Genomic DNA, 26,412 nt, shown 5'->3' with positions numbered 1-26,412 from the left:
CATATTTGTATACTTGAGGGTGAGAGAGCGAGCCAGAGTGAGGTGCTATATTGTGTCAGGGTAAGACAGTACAAAGGTTCTCCATCTTGTTTTCTCTCTCTCTCTCTCTCTCTCTCTCTCTCTCTCTCTCTCTCTCTCTCTGTCTTCCTTCCTTCCTTCCTTCCTTTCTTTCTTTCTTTCTTGGTTTGTTTTCGAGACAGAGTTTCTTTGTGTAGCTTTGCACCTTTCCTGGAACTCACTCTGTAGACCAGGCTGGCCTCAAACTCAGAGATCCACCTGCCTCTGCCTCCCATGAATACTAGGTCTAAAGGAGGCACCACCACCACCTGGCAGGTTCCTGGAGGATTAAGGGAGATTCCTGGTGAACAGCAACTGCCTTAAAAGATCTTCTTTACTAGTAATGGGAAGCCTTTAGGCTTGTTTACCCAACAGCGACCCTCTGCTTACCCCAAATCCTCCTGTTCAGGACAATGCCACCATCACTGCCATTTTGGGAAAAGGAGGACTTCAGACCTGACAGGAATTCATTTTATTGTGGGTTTTTTGTTTGTTTTTGTTTTTGTTGTTGTTGTTTGTTTTTTGAGACAGGGTCTTACTCTGTAGCCCTGGCTGGCTGAGAACTTGCTTTGTAGAGACAGGAATTCACAAGAGACCTCTGCCTCTCTAGTTCTGAAATTAAAGGTATTGGACACTGTGCCACTCCCTCTTTGCAGTTATTTTTAATTATTAATTTTGTGTGTCTGTAGGTATGAACATATGCTGGAATACCACAGAGTGATTGTGGAGGTCACAGGACAGCCGGTTGGTCTCTCCCAGTACAGAATTTAGGTCTTTAGTCTTAGCAGAAAGCTCCTTTACCTGCCTAGCCATTTTGCTGGCCTGTGGGCTATTTTTACTTAGTTTTAGAAACAGGGTCTGTCTTAGGGTTTACTGTTGCTGTGAAGAGACACCATGACCATGGCAACTCTTATAAAGAAAACATTTAATTGAGGGGGCTCAATTACAGTTCAGAGGTTCAGTCCATCATGGTAGGGAACATGGCTGCATGCAGGTAGATGTGCTGCTGGAACTGAGAGTCCTACATCTTGCAGGCAACAGGAAGTCTACTGACTATCACACTGAGGGAAGTTTGAGGAAAAAAAAAAAAGACCTCAAAGCCCGCCCCCACAGAGACACACTTCCAACAGAAGGTGTGGCCCAGATTAAAGGTGTGCCCTCCAGCCTCATGGTCTGGATTAAAGGTGTGTGTCATCCAGCCTCCTACAAGACCACATTTCTAACAGTGCTACTCTCTATGACAGGGGCCAAATACATTCAAATTACGACAGGGTCTCACTGTTTGGCCTGGAATTTGCAGACCTCAGTAAGCCCCGGCTCACAGGATCCAGCTCACCACACTCAGCTTTATATTTTAGGTTACATTCCTTTATTATGGGATGAGTGTATATATCTAGAGGTCGAAGGACAACTTGCAGGAGTCAGTTCTCTCCTTCCACCTGGTAGGTCCTGGGGATTTCACTCAGGTCATCAGGCTTGGTGGGCAAGAGCAACTTTATTTTCAAAGTCCTATAGTAGATCATTGAATTGGACACATTCACCACACTATTTCATGTCTTTGGTAGTTTCAAACTTAATAATGGAGCTTTTTTTTTTTTCAGATTGTTTTTAATCTCCATAAAGATGAAGATTAAAATATAGAAGTAAAAAAAGGGTTGTGGTGGTATCTTGCTATTGTTTTCAAAGAATCAGCTTACATTTGTTTGCCAACCCCACCACAGAATCCAAGATTAAGACTCCTAGATTATTTGACGTCTGTAAACCGGAAGTTGTTTTTCCCCCCAACTATTCTCACCTAGTAACGAAGCATTCTCTGGGTCCATTCTACTTTCTGCCTCTATCAACCGATTTATCTTGGGATCTGCTTATTACTGCAGGGTTCAAGAAAGGCTCCCACATACTGACAACCACATACTGACAGGCCACACTGCCCGAAAGGAGATTCACACGCGTCAGCGCCTTTCCCATTTGTTTTTGAGAGGAGAGGAGTTAAGACAGGGTCTCCGCTGGCAGCCCAGGGTGGGCTCCCTCTTGCAGCAAACTTCCTGCCTCGGCCTCCCAAATTGCTGTGATAGGCCGGAGCAGCTCTGGCTTACAGGGTGGTTTGTTCCGCAGAGGAACTGGAAACAAGGCCTAGGAGAGGGTTGGGCAGGAGCCTCCACCAGAGATGGAAATGGAGGAGGAACTCGCTCTGCTCTCGGGGCGCACAGTGGAGCCGGGACAGACCGGAGGGGTAAGGGACCTGCAGACCCGGGCAGCGATCAGTGGGGCTCCTAGCCTCTCAGCTCGGCTAGTGGCGTGTCCAAGGGTGGTGCAGCCATCGGGGAGGGGACAGGGCCACCAGCCCGGCTGGACGACATCAGGGCGTCTCCCCGCCACAAACTCCCGTGCCACGCCCTCGAGGTCCCTCCACTTCCAGCTCCTCCACCCAGAGGGCTGGGGCCGCGTCCTCGCACGGCAGCCAAGAGGAAGAGGCAGGAGGGTGAACCCCGCTGAAACGACGGGCGCCGGCGGGGAGGTGCGGCGGGCGGTGGGCGGCGGGCTGGGGCGGGCTGGGGCGGGCGAGCACTCCCGCGGCCCCGCGGCTCCTCCTCCGCCGCCGCCGCCGCCGCCGCCTCCCGCCCCAGCAACGCCGCCCTGCGGGAGGGCGGGGACGCGCGGCCGGAAGCGCCTTTCCCGGAAGGCGGGGAGGGGGCGGCTCGACGATGGCGGCGGCGCGTCGGCTGCTCGCTCAGTGAGCCGAGCGGCGCAGCGGGAGGATGGCCTCGCTCGGGTCGGCCGCGGCCGGGGAGCCGGCGGCCGGGGCTGAGGCGGAGCTAGGTCCTCCGGCCCCGCCGCCGCCGCCGCCGCCCGCGCCCGCGCCCTCGCCCTCGCCGTCCGCGCTCGGGCCGCTGCTGCCCCTGCAGCGGGAGCCGCTCTACAACTGGCAGGCCACCAAGGCGTCGCTGAAGGAGCGCTTCGCCTTCCTCTTCAACTCGGAGCTGCTGAGCGATGTGCGTTTCGTCCTCGGCAAGGGCCGCGGCGCGGCGGCCGCCGGGGGCCCGCAGCGCATCCCCGCCCACCGCTTCGTCCTGGCGGCCGGCAGCGCGGTCTTCGACGCCATGTTCAACGGCGGCATGGCCACGACGTCGGCCGAGATCGAGCTGCCGGACGTGGAGCCCGCCGCCTTCCTGGCGCTGCTGAGGTGAGCGGCGGGCGCGCGGAGCCGGTGGCCGGCGGCCTGGAGGGAGGCGGCGCCCGGCCGGGCTTGCGCCGACTCCCGGGTGACCTTGGGCCGGGCGCGCCGGCGTCCCTCGGCTCCTCCCCGGCCGGAGATGCTCGGGCAGGTCGGCCAGTCGTTCCGGCGAAAGCCAGGGACGCCATCCCAGCGGGGTGCGCTTTGCCGTGCAAGGGCGCTGTCACATTCCAGTGCCGGAATTGTCGCCCGGGCTTCAGAATCAAGTGGGCAGAGTAGAGGATGGGGGCAGGCTGTCCTGATGGCCCGCTTGCGAGATTCGTTTTTGTTTGGAGGACGGACGGGCCGGGTAGCTGAAGGATCTTGGAGGACGGGTGTTTTCAGGTTCTCCACGATTTGTTGTCAAGGCATCTCCCCCTCCTCCCCGAAAGTAAGAGCTCTAACAGGGACTAGCTGAACTGCTTCGTGTTTCAGCAAACGAGGTGATGTTTACTGTACCCGAAACCCCGGCTGCTGGTGTTGAGAGTTGGCTTTCTGATGATTTGAGAGTAGGGGATTGATAGCTGTTCAGTTTTCTTTCCTGGAAGGGAGTATCACTTTGATTAGTTTTGACTCACAACAGTCCTGTTAGGGAGGTGTATCGTGTTGTTTACCCCTGTTTTACAAGTGGGACAAAGGACCAGAAAAGCAGCTCGCCCAAGATAACCGAGCCAGCTCCCAGAGGACCATGTGTGTTTCTTTATACTAGGATGGTTGGTGGTGTTTTTAAGCTAGCAGAGTCTTGAGTAATTCTGGCGTAAACAGGCAGGTCAGTGGAACAGAAGCGTCCACAAAGGAAGGCTCCCAGCTGCTTCAAGAAGATGCATACGGAGTGAAATAGAAAGCTCACTAGAGATAAAGATTACGTTCCCGTTAATGAATGGATAAAGGACAAGATAAATAGAAAAGAGGAACTGCAGCTAAAGAACCTTTAACCTCTTTAGTCAATTAGGAAGTGCAAATTAAAATAGTGAAATACGTTCTCCTTCTCAGCCCCACCAATTTGTTTGTTTTGTTTGGGGTTTTGTTTTTTTTTATTTTCTGGGACAGGGTTCCATTATGCAGGCTTGACTGACTTGGAGCTCAGCATGTATGCTAAGCGGGTTTGGACTCGTAAAGATCCACCTGCTTTCAGCCCCCGGAGTGCTTTCCCACCAAAAAGAAAATTAAAAGATGACTATAGGAACTTTCTCACGAAAAATGTTCATAAAAAGCCTTTGAAAAAAAGTTGGACACCTTAGATTTCTTTTCCGCACATAGGAAACATTGAAAAAATACCTAGAGTAGCATTCTAAATAGTAATATGCAAAGAAGTCGAGCCAAGGGAGTAAATCGATGGATAAACAATGATAGGTCCACTTGATGGACTGTATGCAATCGCTGTGATGTGTATGAAAACCAGGTAAGACTATGGGGAATGCTTATGTTAGCATTTTGACTTCCTGCACCATAGTAACGCCTGAGAAGGAATGGAACCAAGGCTGTGTACCTGGAGATAGAGAAGGTAAACCAATATGCTAAGCAAGATGGAACTTGGAAAGCCGACTACCTTTTTCTCTCTTTGTTCTCATAGTTCTAGCGTTTAATTCACTTTCATTAATGGGGATAGGTGTGCAACCTCAAGGGCAGTATCTGGGTCACTTGCATTTTGAAGTTGACTAGGAGGACTAGAGGCCAGAGGGGTGGCCCAGTGCAGACCTGAGCTAGATCCCTGTGAGCCACATGGTGAAAGGAGAGAACCTACTTCTTTCTGCAAGCTGTCCTCTGACCTCCATGTGTGCGCCACTATGTACCTGCCTACACGTACATCCAGGAAAAGAAATACAACAAAATGATTCTTTGGTTACCTGCACCTTGCTCCACCGGGATGTTAAGTTTATAGGTCTCTCCTTTTGGTATCATGTTTAGAGGTGAAACCTTGAAGCGTTTTAAATACTTTTCCTAAGAGAATTTTTCACTAGCTAAATTTGAGAGCTGTTGATCTAAAACTATTAGGGCACTCTTTTATTGATAGTGCTAGAATAAAATTTTAGAGGGGGCTATTTCGTACTTTTTTTTCTAATTTATATTTCCATGATTGTGCTAATCAGTTTTAATAGGAAACAAGTTAATTTTAGAGCCCAAGAAATACAGTTCTATTTGATCTCTCATTGTTTTGTTTTTACTAAATTATATATTTTCATGATATTCAGGTTCTGGTCATTTTTCTATTCTGAAATGAATGTCTAGACTAATTTTTACCTAGGTATTGATTAGCTTTGAAACATTGGTGTCATACCTACTCTTGTAGGACAAAAAGTCTGGTGGAGCTTGCTGAACTGGAAAAGTAAGCTGAGATTTTTTTTATTGTGTTTTGTTTTGTTTTTTTGTTTGGGTTTTTGGTTTTGGTTTTTGAGACAGGGTCTCCCTGTGTAGCCCTGGCTGTCCTGGAACTCACCAGGCTAGCCTCAAACTCACAGATCTGCCTGCCTCTGCCTCCGGAGTGCCGGGATTAAAGGCATGAGCCTCCATCACCCGGCTTTATTTTTATCGTTTTTACAACCTAAATTAACATTACTTACAGGCTTATGAATTTAAGTTTTAAACTCTTTAGTAAACTGCTCACTTAAAACCCTCTCACTTATAAATGATGTTCTTGTTCATTTGACAAACACCTTGTCTCCCTGTGCAACTTATTTTTTCAATAGAGGATACAGCAGTGAACAAGAAAACGTCCCTGCTTTGGTGAAGTGAATAATTATACAAGGAGAAACTAGGACATAATAACAATGTAATGCTAAGAATTGATAGTATTTTGAAGGATAGTGGTCAAGCCGTAAGAGAAAGCAGTCTAAGGAGAGCACGTCTTAGACCTCAACGTCTCCTGTTAGAGCACTACAGGAGTAAACTAGTGTGCTTTAAGCAGATGAAAGTTGTTAGTGGTAAAGACAGACCAGGCAGGGCTTTGACAGACTGAGAGGAAGGACTTGTGAGTTCTCGTGGGGTAAGAGAGAAAAGTTGTAGAGGATTTAGGTGGAGTGCTGCGATCCTATCTGCATCTTAAAATCTCATCTGGCTGTTATTTGGAGACTAGACAGGGTAGTACAACGGGAGCAGAGTGATAAGTTAAGAGATGATGGGGTGCCTCCAGGGAGGTAGGTGGTGGGTGTGATGAGAAGTGGTCAAATTCTGAGTAGAACCAGAGAAAGTTAAGAATGAATGGTATTTAAATAATTTAACGGAATGAAATTAACCTGGGAAAGGAGTGGATCCTGAAGATCACAAGGATGAACCTGGAGATCTGGAAGCTGTGGAGGTGTGGAGGGGAAGGGAGCATGAAGCAGGCAGCTGTCAGGGGGAGGAGAGACAGAAGCAGGTGTCCTGAGAAAGTGGAAAAACTCCAGCTATGGAAAGTGGGCAGCTATGTTAAATGTCCTGAGGGTTGGGAGAAATGAGAGTGAATTCCTGATGATGTGATAAGATGTACGCTTGATAACCCTGGGGAGGGAGCTCACAAAACACGAACGCACGCGCGCGCTCTTATTGAGGGATCCTGCGGAGGAAAGTCGTAATTTTGGTTTCTCATTGGGGCTGTGCCAGAGTGTTCTACCCCTCCCCCCTTGCGGTTTTTTAATGAAACTGCTGTCTTTAGACTTCCCTGTTGACATTTTTCACTCCAGCACTTAATGTCACCCTATGATTTCTCTGACTCATTTAGGGACTTTTGTCTGTTGGATGAAGTTCAATACTTTACAGGTATTAAAAGCCTTGGTGATGTGTCCCCACCCAAATACTGCTGGTGACATTTTCCCTATTTTAATGCCTGCCTTCCAAGGCCTCTTCTAACTGTATAGCCTCTACCTAAAAGACAGTAATTATTATACTTCAGGTCATAATTTGGGGCTTTACTTTTTGACTAAAATCACTGTTTCCTTCCCCTCTGGGCAGATTTGTACACTAGCTCATTTAATCTCTTGGCGTGTTTTGGTTACATGTTACCCTAGAACAAACCACTCTAACACCTGGTGGTTTTAAACAGCCATTTCATTATCTTCAGAGCTGGATGGATTGATGGCTCTCCTAGGTGATTGTTTGGCAGATCTTTAAGGTTTCATACATTGATTTCAGACAGCATCTAAGGCTGGGGTCATATGGAGGATTTGACTCAGATTCTGAGATGATTTTTTTAATAGTCTGAGATCTTCCTTTCCCTGCGCCTTTTCCAGCTGGTCATTTCAGCAAGCTTGATTTCTTGGACAAAAGTAGGAGCTGCCAAGTATTCTTAAAGTGTAGGCTCGGAGCTGACATTTGCTCTACTATATTTTGTTGATGAATAGTGAATGGGAATCATGTGAACCAACAAAGATCTATGTAACAGCATTGATGTTGCAAGGCATGGCTTAATGTGGGCCTTTAAGTGATTAGTTATTGTATATTAGTGCCTAATTGTGTTCTTGTGACATTATTTTTCTTTTTTCTTTTTGGTTTTTGAGACAGGGTTTTTGTGTAGCTTTGGCTGTCTTGGAATGTTCTCTGTAGACCAGCCTGGCCTCATACTCCCAGAGATCCTCCTGCCTCTGCTTCCTGAGTGCTGGGATTAAAGGTGTGTACCACCACCACCCAGCTTTTCGGTTTTTTTATTTTTTGGGGGGGTGTTACTTTTTAAACATTTCATTATCAAACTATAAATTTACACTCACAAAAGCTATCTTACCCTTTCTGTAGCTGTTATTTATCACAACGCCTAATGATATATGTGGTCCATCAAAGAATGCTTTTGAATAAAGTGGATCATTGGGATACAAAATTCCTCAGATGTGATCTTGTAACCTCGTTTTTTTCCTTAATATAAAATCAAGATTCACTCTATCTTTTCAAAACTGTTTAATTCAGGGCTGGAGGAACAACTGAAATGGTAAAGTACTGGCCTTGGAAATAGGAGAACCTAGATCCGCTTCCCAGAACCTGCATGAAATTGCCTGATGTGGCAGGCGGGTACTTGCAGTCCTGGGGCTGGGCAGGCTAAGACAGGGGGACCTGGGGCTCCCTGGCCTGTCTGGCTGTTGAGAGACCCTGCCTTCACAGGAGCTGGATGGTGTTCCAGCAGTCAACTCCACACACCCACCACATGTGCATATAATTATTTTAATTCGCCAGGTGTGGTGGCACACTTGTCACCCCAACATTTGGGAGGTGGAGGCTTAAGGATCAGAAAGTTAAAAAAAAAAAAAAAGTTAAAAAAAAGCCTGCAACTTGGCTATATAACACCCTATCTCAAAAAAAAAAAAAAGTTTTTATTTTTGTTTTTGTTTTTGTTTTTCAAGACAGGGTTTCTCTGTGTAGCACTGACTGTCCTAGAACTAGCTTGGTAGACCAGGCTGGCTTTGAACTCACAAGTGCTGGGATTAAAGGTGTGAGTCACCACTGCCTGGCTCAAATTTTCTTAAAAATTACCTTAAATATAGCCTTAAATTTTTATCTTTTTGGAGGCCATCTTTGGGGTGGAGATAAGAAAACAGATATACTTTGATGACATACAGTCATTTCTCCGTTCTGTGCTCTTGGCCTTAAAAGTTGTGTCTGGGAGCTTCTGCTGTCCCTCTAAAATACAAAGAGTTGGCCTGCACTGTGGGGCTTGCTGTGTAAGCCTGACAGTCGGAATCCAGCATGTGCAGGTTAAAGGAGAGAGCCCAAGTCCACACTAATAGTTAAAGTTAGAGAATTATGATAATGTCAAGTTTTAGTTGTATCTTTCTTGGTTTTCCTTAATATAAAAATTCTGCCAGTTGGGGGCTAGAGAGATAGCTCAGTGATTAAGAGGACTTGTTGCTCTTGTGGACAACAGGATCTGGTTCCCAGAGCCCACATGACGGCTCACAACTCCCTGTAACTCCAGTACCAGGGAATCTGAGACTCTTCTGGCCTTTGTAGGCTCTTGTATCAAACTCACTCAGCCTGCCTCATATACATACAATTTTATAAATCTTTAAAGAAAAAGAAGTTCTACTGATTAGATATATTTCAGAGAACATATAAATGAAACATGAGCAAGAGGATTCTTGGATTTTTAGTAACTTTTCTACTAGAAATGAAAATACCACCCTGTCCCCCTTGCTGATGTTACACAGAGACTTTTGCCTAGTCTGTAAACGTAATCATTAAAATTTGCCCACACATTGTCTGGTGCTGTGGGGAATTCCCTTATTGTTTACAACCCAGTATTTACTTTAACTTGCATTCTCAGAATAATTTAAAGCATCTTAACAAGAAATTCAAGGATAAAAACTAAAATAGCACTAAGTTAGGCTAATACAAAAGAAGTTACGTTGTGATCAAGCCACAGCATTCATTTGTAATTGTCTTAGCAACAGATGTGAAAAGGAAAGCATGTTTGAGCACTAATAATTCATGGTGTTTCTAATCTTAAAAACAAACTGCTTAGGGAATCTGTAACTCTAGTACTGAGAGCAATAATGAAACTGATGTTCCAGTCGACGTGCCCCTATAAAGAGGATATTATTGTAAGAATGAGCAATGTCTGCAAACTATGGCTTTAGATACAGATGATTATTTAATGTAATAATGATTGTATTTTTGATATAAACTAAAGCTTATTACCAAAGTGAAATTTAATAAAAACAATTTGAATGTGAAGGATCACATGCAGAATAATCTGAAACACAGTTCTTTTTTGTACCTAGAATGTAGTCACAGTATTTGATGCCTCCCGCCTAGATTGGACCCTCCCACATAGATTGATGTAGAATCATACACTTCAGCTTGTTGTGTTCTTATCTCCTGTCTTTCCTTCAGTTAAATGATAAGAGATAGGAACGTCAGTATGCCTATCACATACTGAACGGAGAAGAAAAGGAATGGCCAAGGTGTAGAGAACAGATAATGTACTTAGGAATTGTGTGGGTAAAATGAGAGTGGCTGAATCTGGATCCTGGAGTCGCAGGAGGAGCTGCAGTGGCGCCGGGAGTTACTCTGGTAGAACCCCAGCTAGGAGTTGGGAGTGAAGAGGGCGGAAAGAAAGTGTAGCGCTAAGACAGAGAGATTCATCCAAAGCCTCCTTCCAGACTGTTCCTCAACCATGTACTGATGACAGCTGAAGGTTCCTCTACACTTGAGCAAACTGCCTGGCAGCATACAGAACTGCAGCTGTGATTTTGGAAGGTCTAGGTAAAGCTTTCATAATGGCATGAGGGTCCTTGATCTCAAGACTGGCTTCCCACTGTAAGGCAAGATGCCGGTCAACAGCTTCCACATACTGGGAACTCCCACCCCAGTCTTTGCATTTGCAAGACGTTTTTATCTGGAACTAGAACAGTTGCTAACTACTGAATTGAGAGACATTGACCCCTGACACACACAGAAAACTAGAATGTGAATGTCAAAGACAAAGATGAACAGAACGAAGGGATTTCAAGGAAGCACAGATTCTATTACGTGTCCTGGAAACTTGTGGAAGTTTTTGTGTCCATAAAACAAAGACATAAAGTTGTGGAGGGAAGAACAATCAGGAACAAAGCAGGGATTTCTAGAAATCTGAATGTCATTGCTGGGGGGGGGGGGGCAGAGAATAGAGAAAAGAAATATTCCAAAATACAGAGGAAGAAAAAATTTCATGAGACCTCATATTAATAAACAGCTAACATTTACTCTGATTAATTTTTGTTGGGATCTACTGAAAGTGCTCTGTGTTTTAAATTGTGTTCATTCTCACTGCAACATTACAAGTAGGTGCTGCTGTTACATCTCTTGGGAGTCACACTAGGATAATTTGCTTAAAGCCACATACCAAGTAAATAATGAGAACACTGGCTCAAACCCACACAGTTTCTTTATCCCCTCCCCCCATGTATTATTGATAGAGATTTGGTTGAGTCCTTGAATATGCAACCTGTGGATACAGCCCAACTGGATTATTGCATTACTTTACTCCTCTAAAGCCCCAGCTCTCTAATGTGTGGTCATTGTGCTAATTCTGGGATGGCTATGAAAGGGTTTAAAGAGTGAGAAGGTCTGCTGTCAAGAAATAAATGAATCCTTTATCATTTGGAGATATGACCTTAGCTAACTAGATTTACTCAAGGGAATATCCTTTGGTGAGGGAGACGTTAGTGAACTACTGTTCTTGTAAGCAGCTATGGAGTGCTAAAAAGAGCCCAAGTTTCACTTAAGGAACATTTGTTTGTGCATCTGTCTCCTGAGCACTACTTAACCTCCTCTGAAAATGGAATTACTGTGTGCCTCTCAGGAATAAGAATACGATGTCTGTATAGGTTCATCTTACTCTGATGTAAATTTCAGGGTTGTTTTTTTTTTCTTTTGTTTGCTTATTTAAAGGTTAATTCTGATGGATTGCTTGTCTAAAATAATGCTGATCATCTAATTAAAATTTTCCATTGCTTTTCAGATTTTTGTATTCAGATGAAGTTCAGATTGGGCCAGAAACTGTTATGACCACTCTTTATACTGCTAAGAAATATGCAGTCCCTGCCCTGGAAGCCCACTGTGTAGAATTTCTCACCAAACATCTTAGGGCAGATAATGCCTTTATGTTGCTTACTCAGGTAAGTAAATACAGATAAAATAGTAGCTTAAAAACTGAGCATAAGCTGGGTGAGCGGGTGCATGCCTTTACTCCTGGCACTTGGTGTCAGTGTTACAGCTTGGAGGGAAAGGTATCCTGTTAGTCAGGAGCCAAGGAATGCCAAGAAGTCACACCGCACAGCAAACCTTCCAAGAGATTTATTGGAAAGGAAAGACCCTGGAGAGGGGCTGCCTCGGCTTGGGTGAGACTCAGCAGAGAACTAGGCAGAACACAAGGTTTATATAGGGTTTCTTGGTGGGAGGGGCACGGGGAGTTTTCCAAGGTGGTCTGGGAATGGAGGGATTATGTATCTTGGGGGGAGTCAGGGATTGGTGTTTTGTTTTTGTTTTTATTTTCCTGTAGGGTGGAGCCTGGCCTCTGGCCTGGGAATGGACAGTTAGGGCCCTTAGGGAAGTTTGGGGGGTGGGGCCTGGCCTGGAGCTCCTCAGGGGTGAGGCCCAGCTCTAGGGGTCCCAGCTGCCAGAGGTCTCCAGGGGTAGGGCTTACAAGGAGTCTCTACTCATCTGAGTTTGAGGCCAGCCTGGTAGATGTGCAGAGTAAGTTCCAGGACAGCCAAGGCTACACAGAAAAACCCTGTTTCAAAACAACCAACAAAACAACAATAAAAACTGAACATGTTTATATATTAATATTAATAATTAATATTAAATTATATATAAATATTAATATTACCTGGATAATTCTAGATCATTATTTTAAAGTAGTTATTTTTGTATATATAGTTATTTTGTGATTATTTGGGATATATATTTAAGATTTTTAGAATAGAAATGTAAATTAATATGCTAAATTGTAGGTACAGAAACTAAAGCCTTATATACGTGATATTATGTGATATTAGGTTAGATAGCTGTTGAGGATTTGAGATGTGATTAAAATACATTATTCTTGCTATGATTGAGAGCATGATACAATGAAATTTTCTGGACATCTTCATTTTCAATTTTTGCTGAATCTGAAATAAACATTGAGTATTTGATATCAGAGAGGTTCTAAGATTGACTATCTTTATTTCTGTGCCTATGCCTGGAAGCTTCCTAACCCATTACTGGAGCGGTTATGGTATTAGGTTTATATGAAATACTTTTGTGCCACATTAAGTACAGTCCATACAGAAAAGTGTACATACTGTAAGTGTGCAGCTTGGTGATGTTTTTGTAAACTGAACATAACTAAAGGACCATTAGCCATCCCTAACATGTATTATTTAGCATTTTGTTAAGTGTTTGTAATCTGAACTTTTTTGATGAAAATAAATTATTTCTCTTTTTAGACAGTGTTGTAATATTTTATATGAACTTTTTAAAATTATGAATAGATAAAATAAAATTCTGCCTGACATGATGGCACATGCCTTTAGTTACAATACTCAGGAAGCTGAAACAGAAGGATTATTTTGAGTTCAGAAGTTTGAGACCAGTATGGACAACATATTGCATCTATGTGAAACAATATATATTCTTGAATTTTTGTACTAGGAATAATTACTGGTGACTCTTAGGTCATTTCTCATTTTATAAATGAGAATTAAAATCTGGGCGAATTAACTGCCTGTCTAAAACCTCACAGTAAGTGATGCCAGGGCCCAGAGCTCGTCTGTTTATTGGATGCTTTAAAAGCAGACTTCTTTTATTAAATATTAGTACTTGAAGAAAGAACTGCTGGTGTCACTCTTCTTGGACATAGTTACAGAAATCCACATATGCTCGAGACCAAACTAATAATAATAGTAGAATGTATTGGGTAACAGCTGTTGAGTCAGATAGCTTTCTTAGTATTTTAAAGATACCAATTTAATCCTTATTATGACTTCATGAACTGTTGCTGTTCAGAGTCGAAACTTACTTAAAATTAAGAAACTGAAAGAATGAGGAGGTTTAGGGAGGAGCAAGGCCATGTGTTCTGTCCTAGGGATGGGCAGAAATTGAGGCAGAGGTGAAATAACCAAGGCCATATAACAAATATGTGCTATTTACTACATTAAAAAAAAAACAACTCGATAAAAGTATCTTAATAAATAAGTTGATTCTAAGATTGAAAAGATTAATGTTCAAGGAGTTTTAATGTATTGGAGCAGATTAAGAACAACTTTTGTTGTTGTTTTCAAGGCAGGGTCAGGGTTTCTCTGGGTAGTGCTGACTTTCCAGGCTGCCTGGCACTCAAAAGATCCACCTGCCTCTGCCACCCTAGTGCTGGGACTAAAGGCATGTACCACTATGTCCAGCTAAGTAACAGCTTTTATATTTCAATTTCTGTTATTTATAAACCAAGAGACTAAAATCAGGCTATTAAGATGCATTAAATTCTGGTTCATTAGGTCTGAGATGAGACCTGAGAATCTGTATTTTTAGTAGGCTTTCAGGTGATACCAGTAATTCTGGACCACACTTTGGTTAGCAAACATGTTAATGTGAGGTGGCGGGGGGGGGGGGGAGGAGACACCAAAAGACTTGAGTTTTGTTGGCCTGAGAACCAGATCATGTGAAGTTGGACCTCTCACCAAAGTGATTTAAAGTTAGCCTGATCATTCACTTGGATTGTAGAAGTTTACTCAAAACAGAGTTAGCATCCACTACATGAAGCAGCAGATTCCATACAGAACTCAGTACTATTGCTCATAGTATATTAAGGATTAACAAATAGTTACTACCACAAAAAATTGTCCAAAACTAATTTTTCATAGCTTGCAAGATTATAATGTTTTGCTTGATTAGCTAGGCCTGTGGGCACATGCCTTTAATCCCAGCACTTTGGGAGACAAAGGCAGGCAGATTTCTGTGAGTTTGAGGCCAGCCATGTCTACATAGTGAGTTCTAGTACAGCCAGAGCACATAAAAAGACCCTACCTCAAAAAAACCAAAAAATGAAACAAAAACCTGTTTGTTAGAGTTTCACTTTATAAAAAATGCACTAACTTTTCTTTAAAAATGAACATACTCTGGTTGTAGACTGGATCCTGTACTACAAGGAAAAATGGTAGAAATTTGAACCAGGTCAAAGTTACAAAACTGAAATCAGCCAACATTAGTAAATTAGTAAATATTATATTAACTTTGTATTTACCAAAACTAAAGTTATATGAGAATATCCTTATTCTTAGGAAATTTAAAAGCCCACAATATATGCAGCTTACTCTCATGGCTCACTGCCTCACAGATATGTATGGAGGAAAGAGAATGAACAGAATATAGTAGGTAACTTTTAGATAGGTAATCTAGGTATAGGATACATTGAGGATGTACGCGAGTGCTATCCTTAAAACTTTCTATAAATTTAAATTCCAAATTTTATGGGAAAATTACATGAATTAGAGTTAATATTATATTAACACCTTTTTATTACTTAAAGCTAAAATTAGCAAATTGACAAAGCAAATGAATATAAACAAGTCCAGTGTGTAATCTAATGAGAACACTGTTCATTTGCATCTGAATTACTGAATCTGGTTGGAAACATGACTCAGTGAAGTGCTCCTGTAAAATGAAGAGGACATGCAATCAGATTGGTGCTCCTGTAAAATGAAGAGGACATGCAATCAGATTGCTAACACCCACATTCAAGCTGTGCATGTCAGGGTGCATCTGTAACTCCAGCGTGATGGACAGAGACAGGAAGATTCAGGAAACTCACTGCCAGCCAGCCTAGCTGAGCTGTTGAGCTTCAAGTTCAGTGAGAGACCCTGTGTCTAAAAAGTAAGGTGAAGAGTGAGCGAGGAAAGCATTTGACAGCATCCTCTGCCACTGTGTGCAAATGAATTTGCATCTACCTACACAACATGCTCATATATACTATATATATGCGTGCACACACATACACAGAAACTCAGTTACTGAATCCTTTAAAATTAATTTTTCTGGGGCTAAAGAGATGGCTCACCAGTTAAGGAGCATTTGCTGCTCTCCTAGAGGACCTAGGTTCAGTTTCTAGCACTGAATGGTGTCTTAACCTAACTCCACTCCTAGGGGATCCAGTGCTTTTGGTCTATGCAGGCACCAAGCACACACACAGTACATATATATGCATGCATGCAAACGCTCACAGACATAAAATAAAAATAAATGCATCTTTAAGAAAAGAATTTGACTTTAAGTGACGACTTTGCAGTCATGCCAGGCTCTGGGTATCATTTCTGGTGTGGTTCATTAGCTGGGTGCCCGGGAGCTGTGGTGCTCTAAATTCGTATACCACTTCCTTCACAACAGGAAGTGTGAAAACAACAACAAAACTGATCTTTTTTTATTCTTGACAGTTGATGTTCTAGTTACTGGTGATGGTAAGACTAAAATTTTACCTTTTTTTTTTTTTTTTTTTTTTGTCGGAGCTGAGGATCGAACCCAGGGCCTTGCACTTGCTAGGCATCGCTCTACCACTGAGCTAAATTCCCAGCCCCAAGACTAAAATTTTAAATACTAGACTGCAACCTATCTAACTACATGATCTTAGACAAACAAATCACGTCACTGGACCTGTTTGGTGTGCTTTACCTAATCTAGAGAGTTTGTTTAGGATCGGACTAAGTAATAAGAAAGTAGGCTGTGATGTATATGCATAGGGAAGTAAAAGGAGCAAGATGGTTGATAATGTGAGTTCATTGCTCAGTGAAACAGGATTCTTTAGCCTTCCATTTCTCATTGTCAATATTTTTGCATAATTAGCGATTACAGTCGTCTACAGTATCAACCTGGAATGTGCGCAGCCTGGAGGTAAAGTAACTGAAAGATGGCTTTCTTTGTGTGTGTAGGCGCGGTTGTTCGATGAGCCTCAGCTGGCCAGTCTCTGTCTAGACACAATAGACAAAAGCACAGTGGACGCAATAAGTGCGGAAGGCTTTACTGATATTGACATAGGTAAGTTCCCTGGGAGAAAATGTTCACACTTCAGACACGGCCTTCTCTTGTCGGCCTGGCTGGAAACTATGTCCTTTAGCGTTTTCTCCAAATGGCGGAAGGAATACTTCCTCGTGAGTTGTGCTTTCTTTCATTTTAGTGAAACATTCCTGAGAGTCCTGACTGCCTCAGGGTACTCCTAAAGGTGCCAAATCACCAAGATTGCTCACCATCTTCTTGGGGTTGTGCTAGGGTCGTAGAGCAAGTAAACAGAAGAGTAAATAAAATGTGATTCGTTTTGTTAAATAATCACTAGTTAGAGGTGTCAAGGAACAAAATATGTGAACATTAGGATTTAGCATGTTAGTGGAATAGCTAGCATGTAGCAGGAACTTTTCTTTCTAAGTAGATAGCAGACATATGGGAAATAATGACTTGGCAACTGCAGAAAGTAAGAGATGTTACCTTCCATTGGGGTTATGTTAGGGAGATTACGGCGGAAGAGGTTCTGACAGGAGCCGTTGGGAATGGGTAGTACTTGGCCTGGGATGGCTTAGTGGTAGATCCTTCCCTGGCAAGTGTGAAGCCCTGATTCTATCCCCAGCAGCACAAGAAACAAAGTTCTGAGCAGTGAAGCTGATAGCATTAGGCGTTAGAGGTACCACCTGAGGTATGTGGGAAGTCGGGGAAGTGCTGGCACATTGTGCTGCCTGCAGAGGACCAGGCAGTGACGGCTCAGGGTTTGAACTTGGTTTTGTAGTAGAGGAGAGAAAGCGAATTCTCACAGCCTCAATTGTCTCTTTTTATGGCGAGCTGGAATGATGTGCCTTTAGTCCTTCTCTCTTGGGATGGAAAGTCATATGCCCTGCTGTCTGTTTCATTTGTAGAAAATTCAAACATACTTTACACAGAACAGTCAAAAGAGAACTGTTAATCTCCTTTCCAGTGTTAGAACTCTTCAGTTCTCTTCTGGCTGTTTGTAGTCTTCACCAAGAAGTCTGATGCTCTAAAAATTTTTGTGTTCCTTTCTCTCAGTCACAATAGGAAATGTTTTTTAATCTATTTTTAGACCTGATTTCTCAAGCTTAAACCCCAGAACTTAATCTTGATTATGCTCTTTCATTTGTGCCCCACATGCAATCTCACCACTAGGTACCCATGATTCCACGTTCAAAACAAACCCTATGTTTGACTGTTTCTTATCTGCTGCTACCTCCTAATATAAGCCGGTGTTCTTTCTCATTTGACTAGCTCAGAGTGATCTTCATAAATAGAAAAATCAGGTTGTATTACTTCTGTTTCCACTGCAATAAGAGTATAATTCAAACTTCTTACAAAGCTTAGAAAATCACGCCCTGTGTAAATCAGGAAAGATTACTCTTGCCTGTGGTAACACACCCCAAAGTGTACTCTGGCTCCCACATAAAAGCAAGGTCATTTCACACTCAGGTGATGGGCCCCAGAGGGATGTCAAGAGGTAACTCTCAGGGTCTGATTACTGCCTGGGTCTCGCTAGTAGATGTAGGGAAAATAACCACATACTAAAATACCTGGCTCTGAAATCGCTTCTCTATGTTGTCCTTTATTTCATGTCCAGAATTCAGTCACAAGATCTGCCTGACTTCAGAACAAGCTAGTATGTACAAGACTAGTCACTTTCTAAGACGAGGAAACAGAATTGTAATTAACAGCTCAAACTCAGTACAACTGCCTGGTCTTTTGCTTCTTGTTCATTCCTGTTCCATTTACACTGGATAGGACTCATTATATTTCAAGCCTTTATATTTGTTACTCTTTCTGACCGGAATCCTTTTCCCTTGAATTTTGTGTGGCTACCTGCTTCTCAGCCCACAGGTTAACTGAGACAGACTAGGTCAGACCTACTTAATTAAACTAAATACCTAAACAAAATTCTTGTCCTTTTACTCTTATTTTTCTCATTTATTGCCATTTGGGAGTCTTAACTAGGTGTTCACCTCCTCCCTCCCTCCCTCCCTCCCTCTCTCTCTCTCTCGGTTTTTTGACACAGTTTCTCTGGGTAGTCCTGACTGTTCTGGAACTCACTCTGTAGACAAGGCTGGCCTCTAATTTACAGAGATCCACCGGCCTCTGCCTTCCAAGTGCTGGGATTAAAGGCATGTGCCACCATGCCCACTGTATTAATCTTTTTTCAAGTGTTGATTGTCTGCTTTCCTCTCCTGGACTATAAACTCCTGGAAGGCAGGGCATTTGTCTTGTTTTCCACTGTATTTCTAGTGCAGAAGACAGCAGAACATAGTACATGTGAGTTAATACCCTGACCAGCTGCTCTCGAGATAGCCGTGCCTATTCTGTGACCTCGTGTAGTTCTCTCTCAGCTCAGACCACTGCTGTGAATCATCTGAGATCGGACACTTTACCCTTCCCAGAACACTGAGTGTATCTCTCCTTTATAGTGGATTAGCGTTCCATTGTCGGTTCACCTGTTCATTTCTCAAGTGCCTTGGGAAGAATTCATACATTGTGTTTTACTGAAGGGCAAAGCTAGTACACTGTCGAGTTGTTAATGAAGCATTGTTTAATCTTAATTGTTTCTTATTAAGTGTCTGTCAAGTTCTCCATTTGTTTTTCATCTGCTCATGAAATCATACTACCTACCTGCATTACATGTGTGCTTTACATGTGACAATTGTTTTATACATAGTTTTTATATTTTTCATGCCATTAGAGCCTGGGAATCTTACAGTGTGGGTGTTTTGCTGAATAGATACCCTATAAATATTTGCTAATTTGTTTAACATCAGTGTTGTATTATGTTTATGATGATAATCTGTTGCATTTTTATCATCTTAGGCTCAGCTATAATTTTTTTTAACACACTTGCCAGTAGAAGCCTGCCAGTACAAGGACCTGTGTGTTCCTCCACCTATGTCTGTACCATAGGCCAATTTGCCTGACATGTACTTGTTGAGTTTGGGAACTCCAGAGAAAGTATAGGAGCTGAAAGCAAAAGGCCCTGGGTTCAAGTTCTTAGAGCTGTCTTAAATTCAGGAACCTTTTTTCTTCTCTAGAGTTTGAGCATGTGTTCCAGAGGAAGAAATATACTGTCTTAGGTGTAGTTGGAGAGTTTCTCTCCAGGTGCCACCAAGCCCCGAGGTCCCACAACCCACGTATAAAATAATCACTCAGATGCTTATATTACTTATAAACTGTATGGCCATGACAGGCTTCTTATTACCTACTTTTTCTATCTTAAATTAACCCATTTCTATTAATCTATACTTTGCCACGTGGCTCGTGGCTTACCAGTCAGTACCTTACATCTTTCTTGTCATGGCGGAAGCTGGCAGCATCTCCCTACCCCAGCCTTCACTTCTTAGCATTCTTCTCCTCCTTGTCCCGCCTACCCTATCCTTCCTGCCTGGCTACTGGCCAATCAGCACTTTATTTATTTTAACCAATCAGAGCAACACATTTGACATACAGAACATCACACAGCACTTAGGTTTTTTGCTTTAGGAAGAAGATTCTTGGTTGCATGGATGTAACAGAATAAACTTGGGCTGGGCGGTGGTGGCGCACACCTTTAATCCCAGCACTCGCGAGGCAGAGGCAGGCAGATCTCTGTGAGTTCGAGGCCAGCCTGGGCTACAGAGTGAGTTCCAGGAAAGGCACCAAAGCTACACAGAGAAACCCTGTCTCAAAAAACCAAAAATAAACAAACAAACAAACAAACAAACAAACAAACTTGGGCCAGCAAGATAGCTCATTGGATAAAGTGCTTGCTGCTAAGTCTGATGTCTGGAGTTCGAGCCCCAGGACCCATGTGGTAGAGTCAGAACCAGCTCCCCTAGTTGTCCTCTGACTCTCACCTGTACACTGTGGTACGTGCACACATTAGACACATACACAAAACAATTTAAAATTCACAGTGTGCCAGCAAGAGCAGTGTGATGGGGTGTGTCCTACTCCAATTTTCAGTTTATTTTTAATTCAAGTTATTAATGAATTAGATCGGAGGTCTGGTTTTCAGTTGAAGAGATTAAATAGTTTTTGTTGATTTTGTTTTGTTTTGTTTTGTTTTTGGAGATAGTCTCACTCTGTAGGCCAGGCCATCTTGGAACTCACTTTGTAGTCCATACAGGCCTTGAACTTGTGGTGATCCTCCTGCTTCTTCCTTCAGAGCACTGGGATAATAGCAGTTAGCCACCGTGCCCAGCTCATTGTGTGTTCTTCTTGTTTTTAATAATTTTATTTTATATGCATTGGTGTTTTGCCTGCATGTATTTCTGTGTGAAGGTGTCAGATCCTCAAGAACTAGAGTTACAGACAGGTGTGAGCTGCCATGTGGGTGCTGGGAATTGAACCCTGGTCCTCTGGAAGAGCTCTTGACATTTGAGCCATCTCTCCAGTCCCTCCCTCATTGTGTTTTTGTTTTGTTTTGTTTTGTTTTTGTTTTTGTTTTGTTGTTGTTGTTTTTCAAGACAGCGTTTCTCTGTGTAACAGCCTTGGCTGTCCTGGATCTCGATCTGTAGACCAGACTGGCCTCCAATTTACAGAGATCCTCCTGCCTCTGCCTCCCTAGTGCTGGGATTAAAGGCGTGAGTCACCACCACCTGGCTCTCATTGTGTATTTTGTTTGTTTGTTTTTTGTTTTTGTTTGTTTTTCTAGTCAGGGTTTCTCTGTGTAGCTTTGCGCCTTTCCTGGATCTCCCTTGGTAGACCAGGCTGGCCTCGAACTCACAAAGATCCGCCTGCCTCTGCCTCCCAAGTGTTTCATTGTATATTCTTAATCCAACAAATAATGAAGTATGTTAACCTTCACTTAATTGTGAAAAGTTTTATAGAGCCTTAGTTCAAACTCATTTGCTCAGCTACAATGAAAATAAGAACAATTTGATGTAAAAACAACAACAACAAACAAAAACAAAAACAAAAAAAAAACCCAAAGAAATACTGGGGACTGTGAGGTGCTGACCTTTTGGACTGGTGACCTGAGTGCCCAGACTCACATGGTAGAAAGAAAGAACCTATGCCCACTAATTGCCCTCTGATTTCTACTTCCATACCATGATACCACCCCTGACAATAAATAATAAATACAGGTCAGGTTTTAAGACATTTTTGTTTAACCAAATTTTAACATGTTATTGAACCCCCTACTTTGTTCTAAAGACTAATACCTTTCAATGTTACCCACCCTTGATAAGCAAATTTTGACTTTTAGTGTGAATCTATGGACTGCAGAAAGTGATTTTTAAAATAATTTTTATATGTCTTTCTGGATAATTTACTCATGTTTAATGTTTTAGTTGATTTCTGCTACATATAAATACAGCATGCTTTTAATTTAAATTTAAAATGTAGGGCAGTGAAATGGCTTGGTGGGTAAAGACACTTGCTATCCTGACAACCCAAGTTTAAGGCTAAGCACCTACTTTGGAGAAGAAAAGAACTGACTCCCCATTCCCAGGCTGTCCTCTGGCCTCCAAATTCATGTAGGCATATGCACATGCGCTAAATAAGTGTAACTTAAAAATTTAGATATTTTATAGTAGTGCCTGTTGTACTTACATTCTTTAGAAAATAAGATTCCATGAAAAAAATGTTTGCATACATTAGAAAAGTTCTTTGGGGGGGAAGATAAAGTCTATTTTACTTTACCTGTCTTTATTAATCAATGTTTCCTGAATAAATATTGTATATTCTTGTGATTACTGATGCTCATTATATTTTACTCTTACTCTAGAGTGACGCATTTAGGGACTCTGAAGTGTTTTACTTACTTATTTTTTAAGTGCTTTGCTTTTCAATATGAATGTCTTAATTTTTGCATGTTTCCTCTTTGTTAAACTGCAGCTTATTGTATTATAGTATGCTTGCTTCTAAAGGTCCCTTTTCCTTTGAACTTACTACTTCTGGGCTGCTATTGCTTAAAAATAACTGACCTTATTTTAATAGTCTGCCTATGATAAGAGGAAAAGAAGTCTGAATGAGGACCTGTGGTGCAGACTTGATATTTATACTTGGATGTTACACAAGGATTTTAAACTTAATGTGTCCAAAATTAAACTTCAGCTCTTTCTCCAACCCAAAGCTGTTCCTCCTATAGTCTTCCCTATCTCAGTTAATACCTCCTGATCCCTCTGCTTACTTGCCATTATCCCTGAGTCCTTCCTTTGTATCATGTTATAGCCAAGCTGTTAGGAAATCTCCATTGCATTCTCCTTCATAATATATCCCGAATCTGATCAGTTTTTGATACTCCATCTGCCATCCTGGTCCAGGTTACTGTCAACTCTGACCTGGGTTTGTACTATAGCTTCCTAACTGGCTACACTTTTATTCTTGCCTCCACCACAATCTTTTCTCAATATAATAGCCATAGGTAGACATGGTGATGTACACCTGTATAATCCTAGCACTCAGAAGACAGAGGCAGGAGAATAACAAACTTGAGGTCAGTCTGGGCTACCTAGTGAGACCTGTCTCAAAAATACATACATATTTACATCCATACATACATCACTATAATATCATTATGAAGAAACATCATAACCAAGGCAACTCTTATAAATGAAAGCATTTAATTGAACAGTTGCTTACAGTTTCAGAGACTTTGTTCATTATCATCACGGCAGAGAGCATGGTGCTGGAGCAGTAGATGAGAGCTACATTCTGATCTACAAGCTGAGATGCTGGGCCTTGGGCTTTTGAATGAAACCTCCAAGCTCACCCCCACTGACACACTTCCTCCAACAAGGCCACACCTCCTAATCCTTCTCTAATAGTTGTAGAAGTATTTGCTTCACCCATGACCTTGGGCTATTAGGACAGTGCTTCCTGCCATTGTGCCTGGTAAAAGGAAAGGGAGAATGGTCATGATCTCCTTCTCCCTGCTGCCTGCTGCGTGGTCTGATTGAACTGCCAGGTGGATTCACTTCCAGTCAGATCAGAAGATGACTTCAGCTGCCTACTCCAGTTTGTATTCATGAGTGTATGTCCTCCATTTATTCTAATAAATTTCCCTAATACTCCTTAACCAGACTCCCGTGGACTTCTCGAATTAAATAGTGTCACTTCCTAATGACTGAGCTTTCAAATATGTGAGCTTATGGGGGCCATTCTTATTCAAACCACTAAATACATCATACTTACTCAAAACGTAACAAGACCCTACTCCAGTCAGAGTGATCCTTTCAGAATATAAGCTGTTTTGTCTCAGAACCCTCCAGGGTTTCCCACTTAAACACTAGGTGACCTACTCTGCTCCTCCATGGTTTTCCACCTTTCTTGCTCACTGTTAACCACATCAGTCTCCTTGCTGACCCTCAGATATTCCAAATAATTTCCACATGGCAACATTCACACACAGAGTCTGGAATGTACTCTCTGAGTCTCCTTGGTTTACTTCTCCATTTCTTGCAAGCCTTGGAAACTGAGATTTCTGCAGACCCTCCAATCTTAAGCAACATTTCTGACTCCTCCCCTGCTGTTTTACAAATTTCATCTAACACAACTTTTGTTTATTTAAGCCTCTTCTCATTAGAATGTAAGTTCTGTGTTAGCAAGGACTTTAACTTTATTCAGTAATTTATCAGTGCAGGGTACCTAGCAATAGTGAATGATGCTTCAGAATCAATACTTGCTGAATGGAGTGTATCTATAGTCTTCATTAGCGTTTGTGAGTAACTTAGTTCCTTTTTATTACTTACTAGTAATATTCTGGCTATCTAACATGCTCAATAAATGGCATGATATATTAGGAGTACTACGTGATAAGTTACCTCTTTACCTACACAGTTTTTTTTTTTTAGAATATCTTTTATTTGTTGGCAGTTCCTTACACACACACACACACACACAGAGTTTTAAAACGAACACTAGAATTTAATTTCTTTAGTTTTTTAGTATTTTTTTCTCTCTTGATTGTTTCTTTTTTTCCTTAATTTATTTATTTTTATTTTATGTGCATTGATGTTTTGCTGTGGGTGTTGGGTCCCCTGGAAAGGGAATTACAGACAGTTGCTGCCATGTGGGTGCTGGGAATTGAACCCAGGTCCTCTCGAAGAGCAGTCAGTGCTCTTAACCACTGAGCCATCTCTCCAATCCCAGTATTTTAGTATTTTAAAGATACAGTCAATAATTTTTTATTAATTGGTTAATACAGAGTTTTGTTATGGCATTCCCTCCTCAGTCCCATCCCACTAAAACCCACCCCCTCCTCCTCTTGCTGGTCCCTTTTCTCTTCCCAGCAATCTTCTTCTCTTCGGCTTCAAGGCACATACATTCCATTAGTTACTCTTTCTCCTTCCTGTTCTTATTGTTCATGGTCCCCTTTCTAATTACATACATACATGCACAGAAACTTGACTGGGTTGGTCATTCTGAGTCTGGCTTGTTTCATTTAATGTGATAGTTTTCTGTCCTGTCCATTTTCCTGCAGATATGACACCCCCACCCCCACCCTCAGACAGAGTTTCTCTGCATAGCCTTGGCTGTCCTGGAACTTACTCTGTACACCAGGCTAGCCTTGCAGTCAGAGATCTGCCTGCCTCTGTCTCCGCCTCCCAAGTGCTGGGATAAAATGTGTGTGCCACCACCACCCAGCTGATTTTATTTTTTATGTGTAAATTCAGTTATGTGTGTGTATTACGTTTTCTTTTATTCTGTGCAGTTGGTCTGCATGTCTGTATTATTGTCTCCACCTGGTTCTCCATTCTTGATATTCTTTCCTTTACTCAGTTATGCCTTTTGAAGATGTTTTCTGCAGTGTGTTTTATTTAGTTAACTCATTTCCAGAATTCCTATTTAGTTTCCTTGCAGAATTTTTCTTTATTTTCTTTTTAAATTTTCAGCTTTTATTTTTACCTCCAAATAACTGACTGTTACTTGGTTACTTGTGCTTTGATACTTTTTGTGCTGTTTAGGTCCTGAATTGATTTGCTTATTACCTCATTCATCTGTTTGAGTCTCTATATGACCATTGACCGTGCGTGGGTGTGTGTGTGTGTGTGTGTGTGTGTGTGTGTGTGTGTGTGTGTGTGTGAGAGAGAGAGAGAAATGAATGTCTGGTGTTTCTCAGTCACTTCTTCACTATTATTTTTCAGTCTCTCACTGAAACTGGAAATCACTAATTGGCTACTCTAGCTAGTCAGCAAGACAACCCCCGTCTCTGACCCTCCTGCACTAGGTTCACAGAGTCATGCTGCCACACCTTGCATTTTCCATGGGATCTGAACCCAGGATTTCATGCTTGCAGAACAAGTGCTTTACTGATGACCCTTCTCCCTTGCTCCTTGTTGATGCTTTTTCAAAGTAGGAATCTGAAATTGTTTCCTGGCCTTTCAGCGATCTCATTAAACTTTGGTTCTCTACATTTGAGGAGTAATGAACTTGTGAAAGTGTCAGAGGGGCTTGTTCTCTCACGGTTTTTCTTCCTTTCTTATGTGTTGGTTGGAGTAGTCTTCCAGTTTTTATTTAAGACTTTCTGGTAAATTATATTCATGGGATTTATGTTTCCTACTTGTATTTAGTGTGGAAGCCAGTTGCAGTAACACAGCTGGCTTGATAGCAGCCCTGGTGTTAATCTGTAACAGAAGACATTCATCGTGAGAAGTTTCAGAAACAGCGGTGATTGCACTGATGGGGAAATGTAGTTGATAGATGTTTATAGCTAAGATTTTGACTAGGTTGTTGAATGAGGAAGTAATAGAAAAGAGAAGAGTAGGGGAATA

General features: G+C 42.2%; 1 protein-coding gene across 1 annotated transcript in view; it reads left to right on the top strand.

Annotated features, from left to right (window-relative positions):
* Nucleotides 1-2,693: 2,693 nt before the first annotated feature.
* Btbd1 (BTB domain containing 1) overlaps nt 2,694-26,412 on the top strand; it is a 40,759-nt gene continuing 17,040 nt past the window's right edge. The window contains exons 1-3 of the mRNA XM_036185810.1: nt 2,694-3,241; nt 11,673-11,829; nt 16,612-16,717. Coding sequence (XP_036041703.1) covers nt 2,817-3,241; nt 11,673-11,829; nt 16,612-16,717 — 688 coding nt within the window. The 5' untranslated portion in view covers nt 2,694-2,816. The remainder of the gene's footprint in view (nt 3,242-11,672; nt 11,830-16,611; nt 16,718-26,412) is intronic.

This window comes from Onychomys torridus, chromosome 1 (genome assembly GCF_903995425.1).
Source record: "Onychomys torridus chromosome 1, mOncTor1.1, whole genome shotgun sequence".
Lineage (NCBI taxonomy): Eukaryota > Metazoa > Chordata > Mammalia > Rodentia > Cricetidae > Onychomys > Onychomys torridus.
The sequence above is the reverse complement of the archived record's forward strand: the minus strand, read 5'-3'. Positions and strand labels throughout refer to the sequence as shown.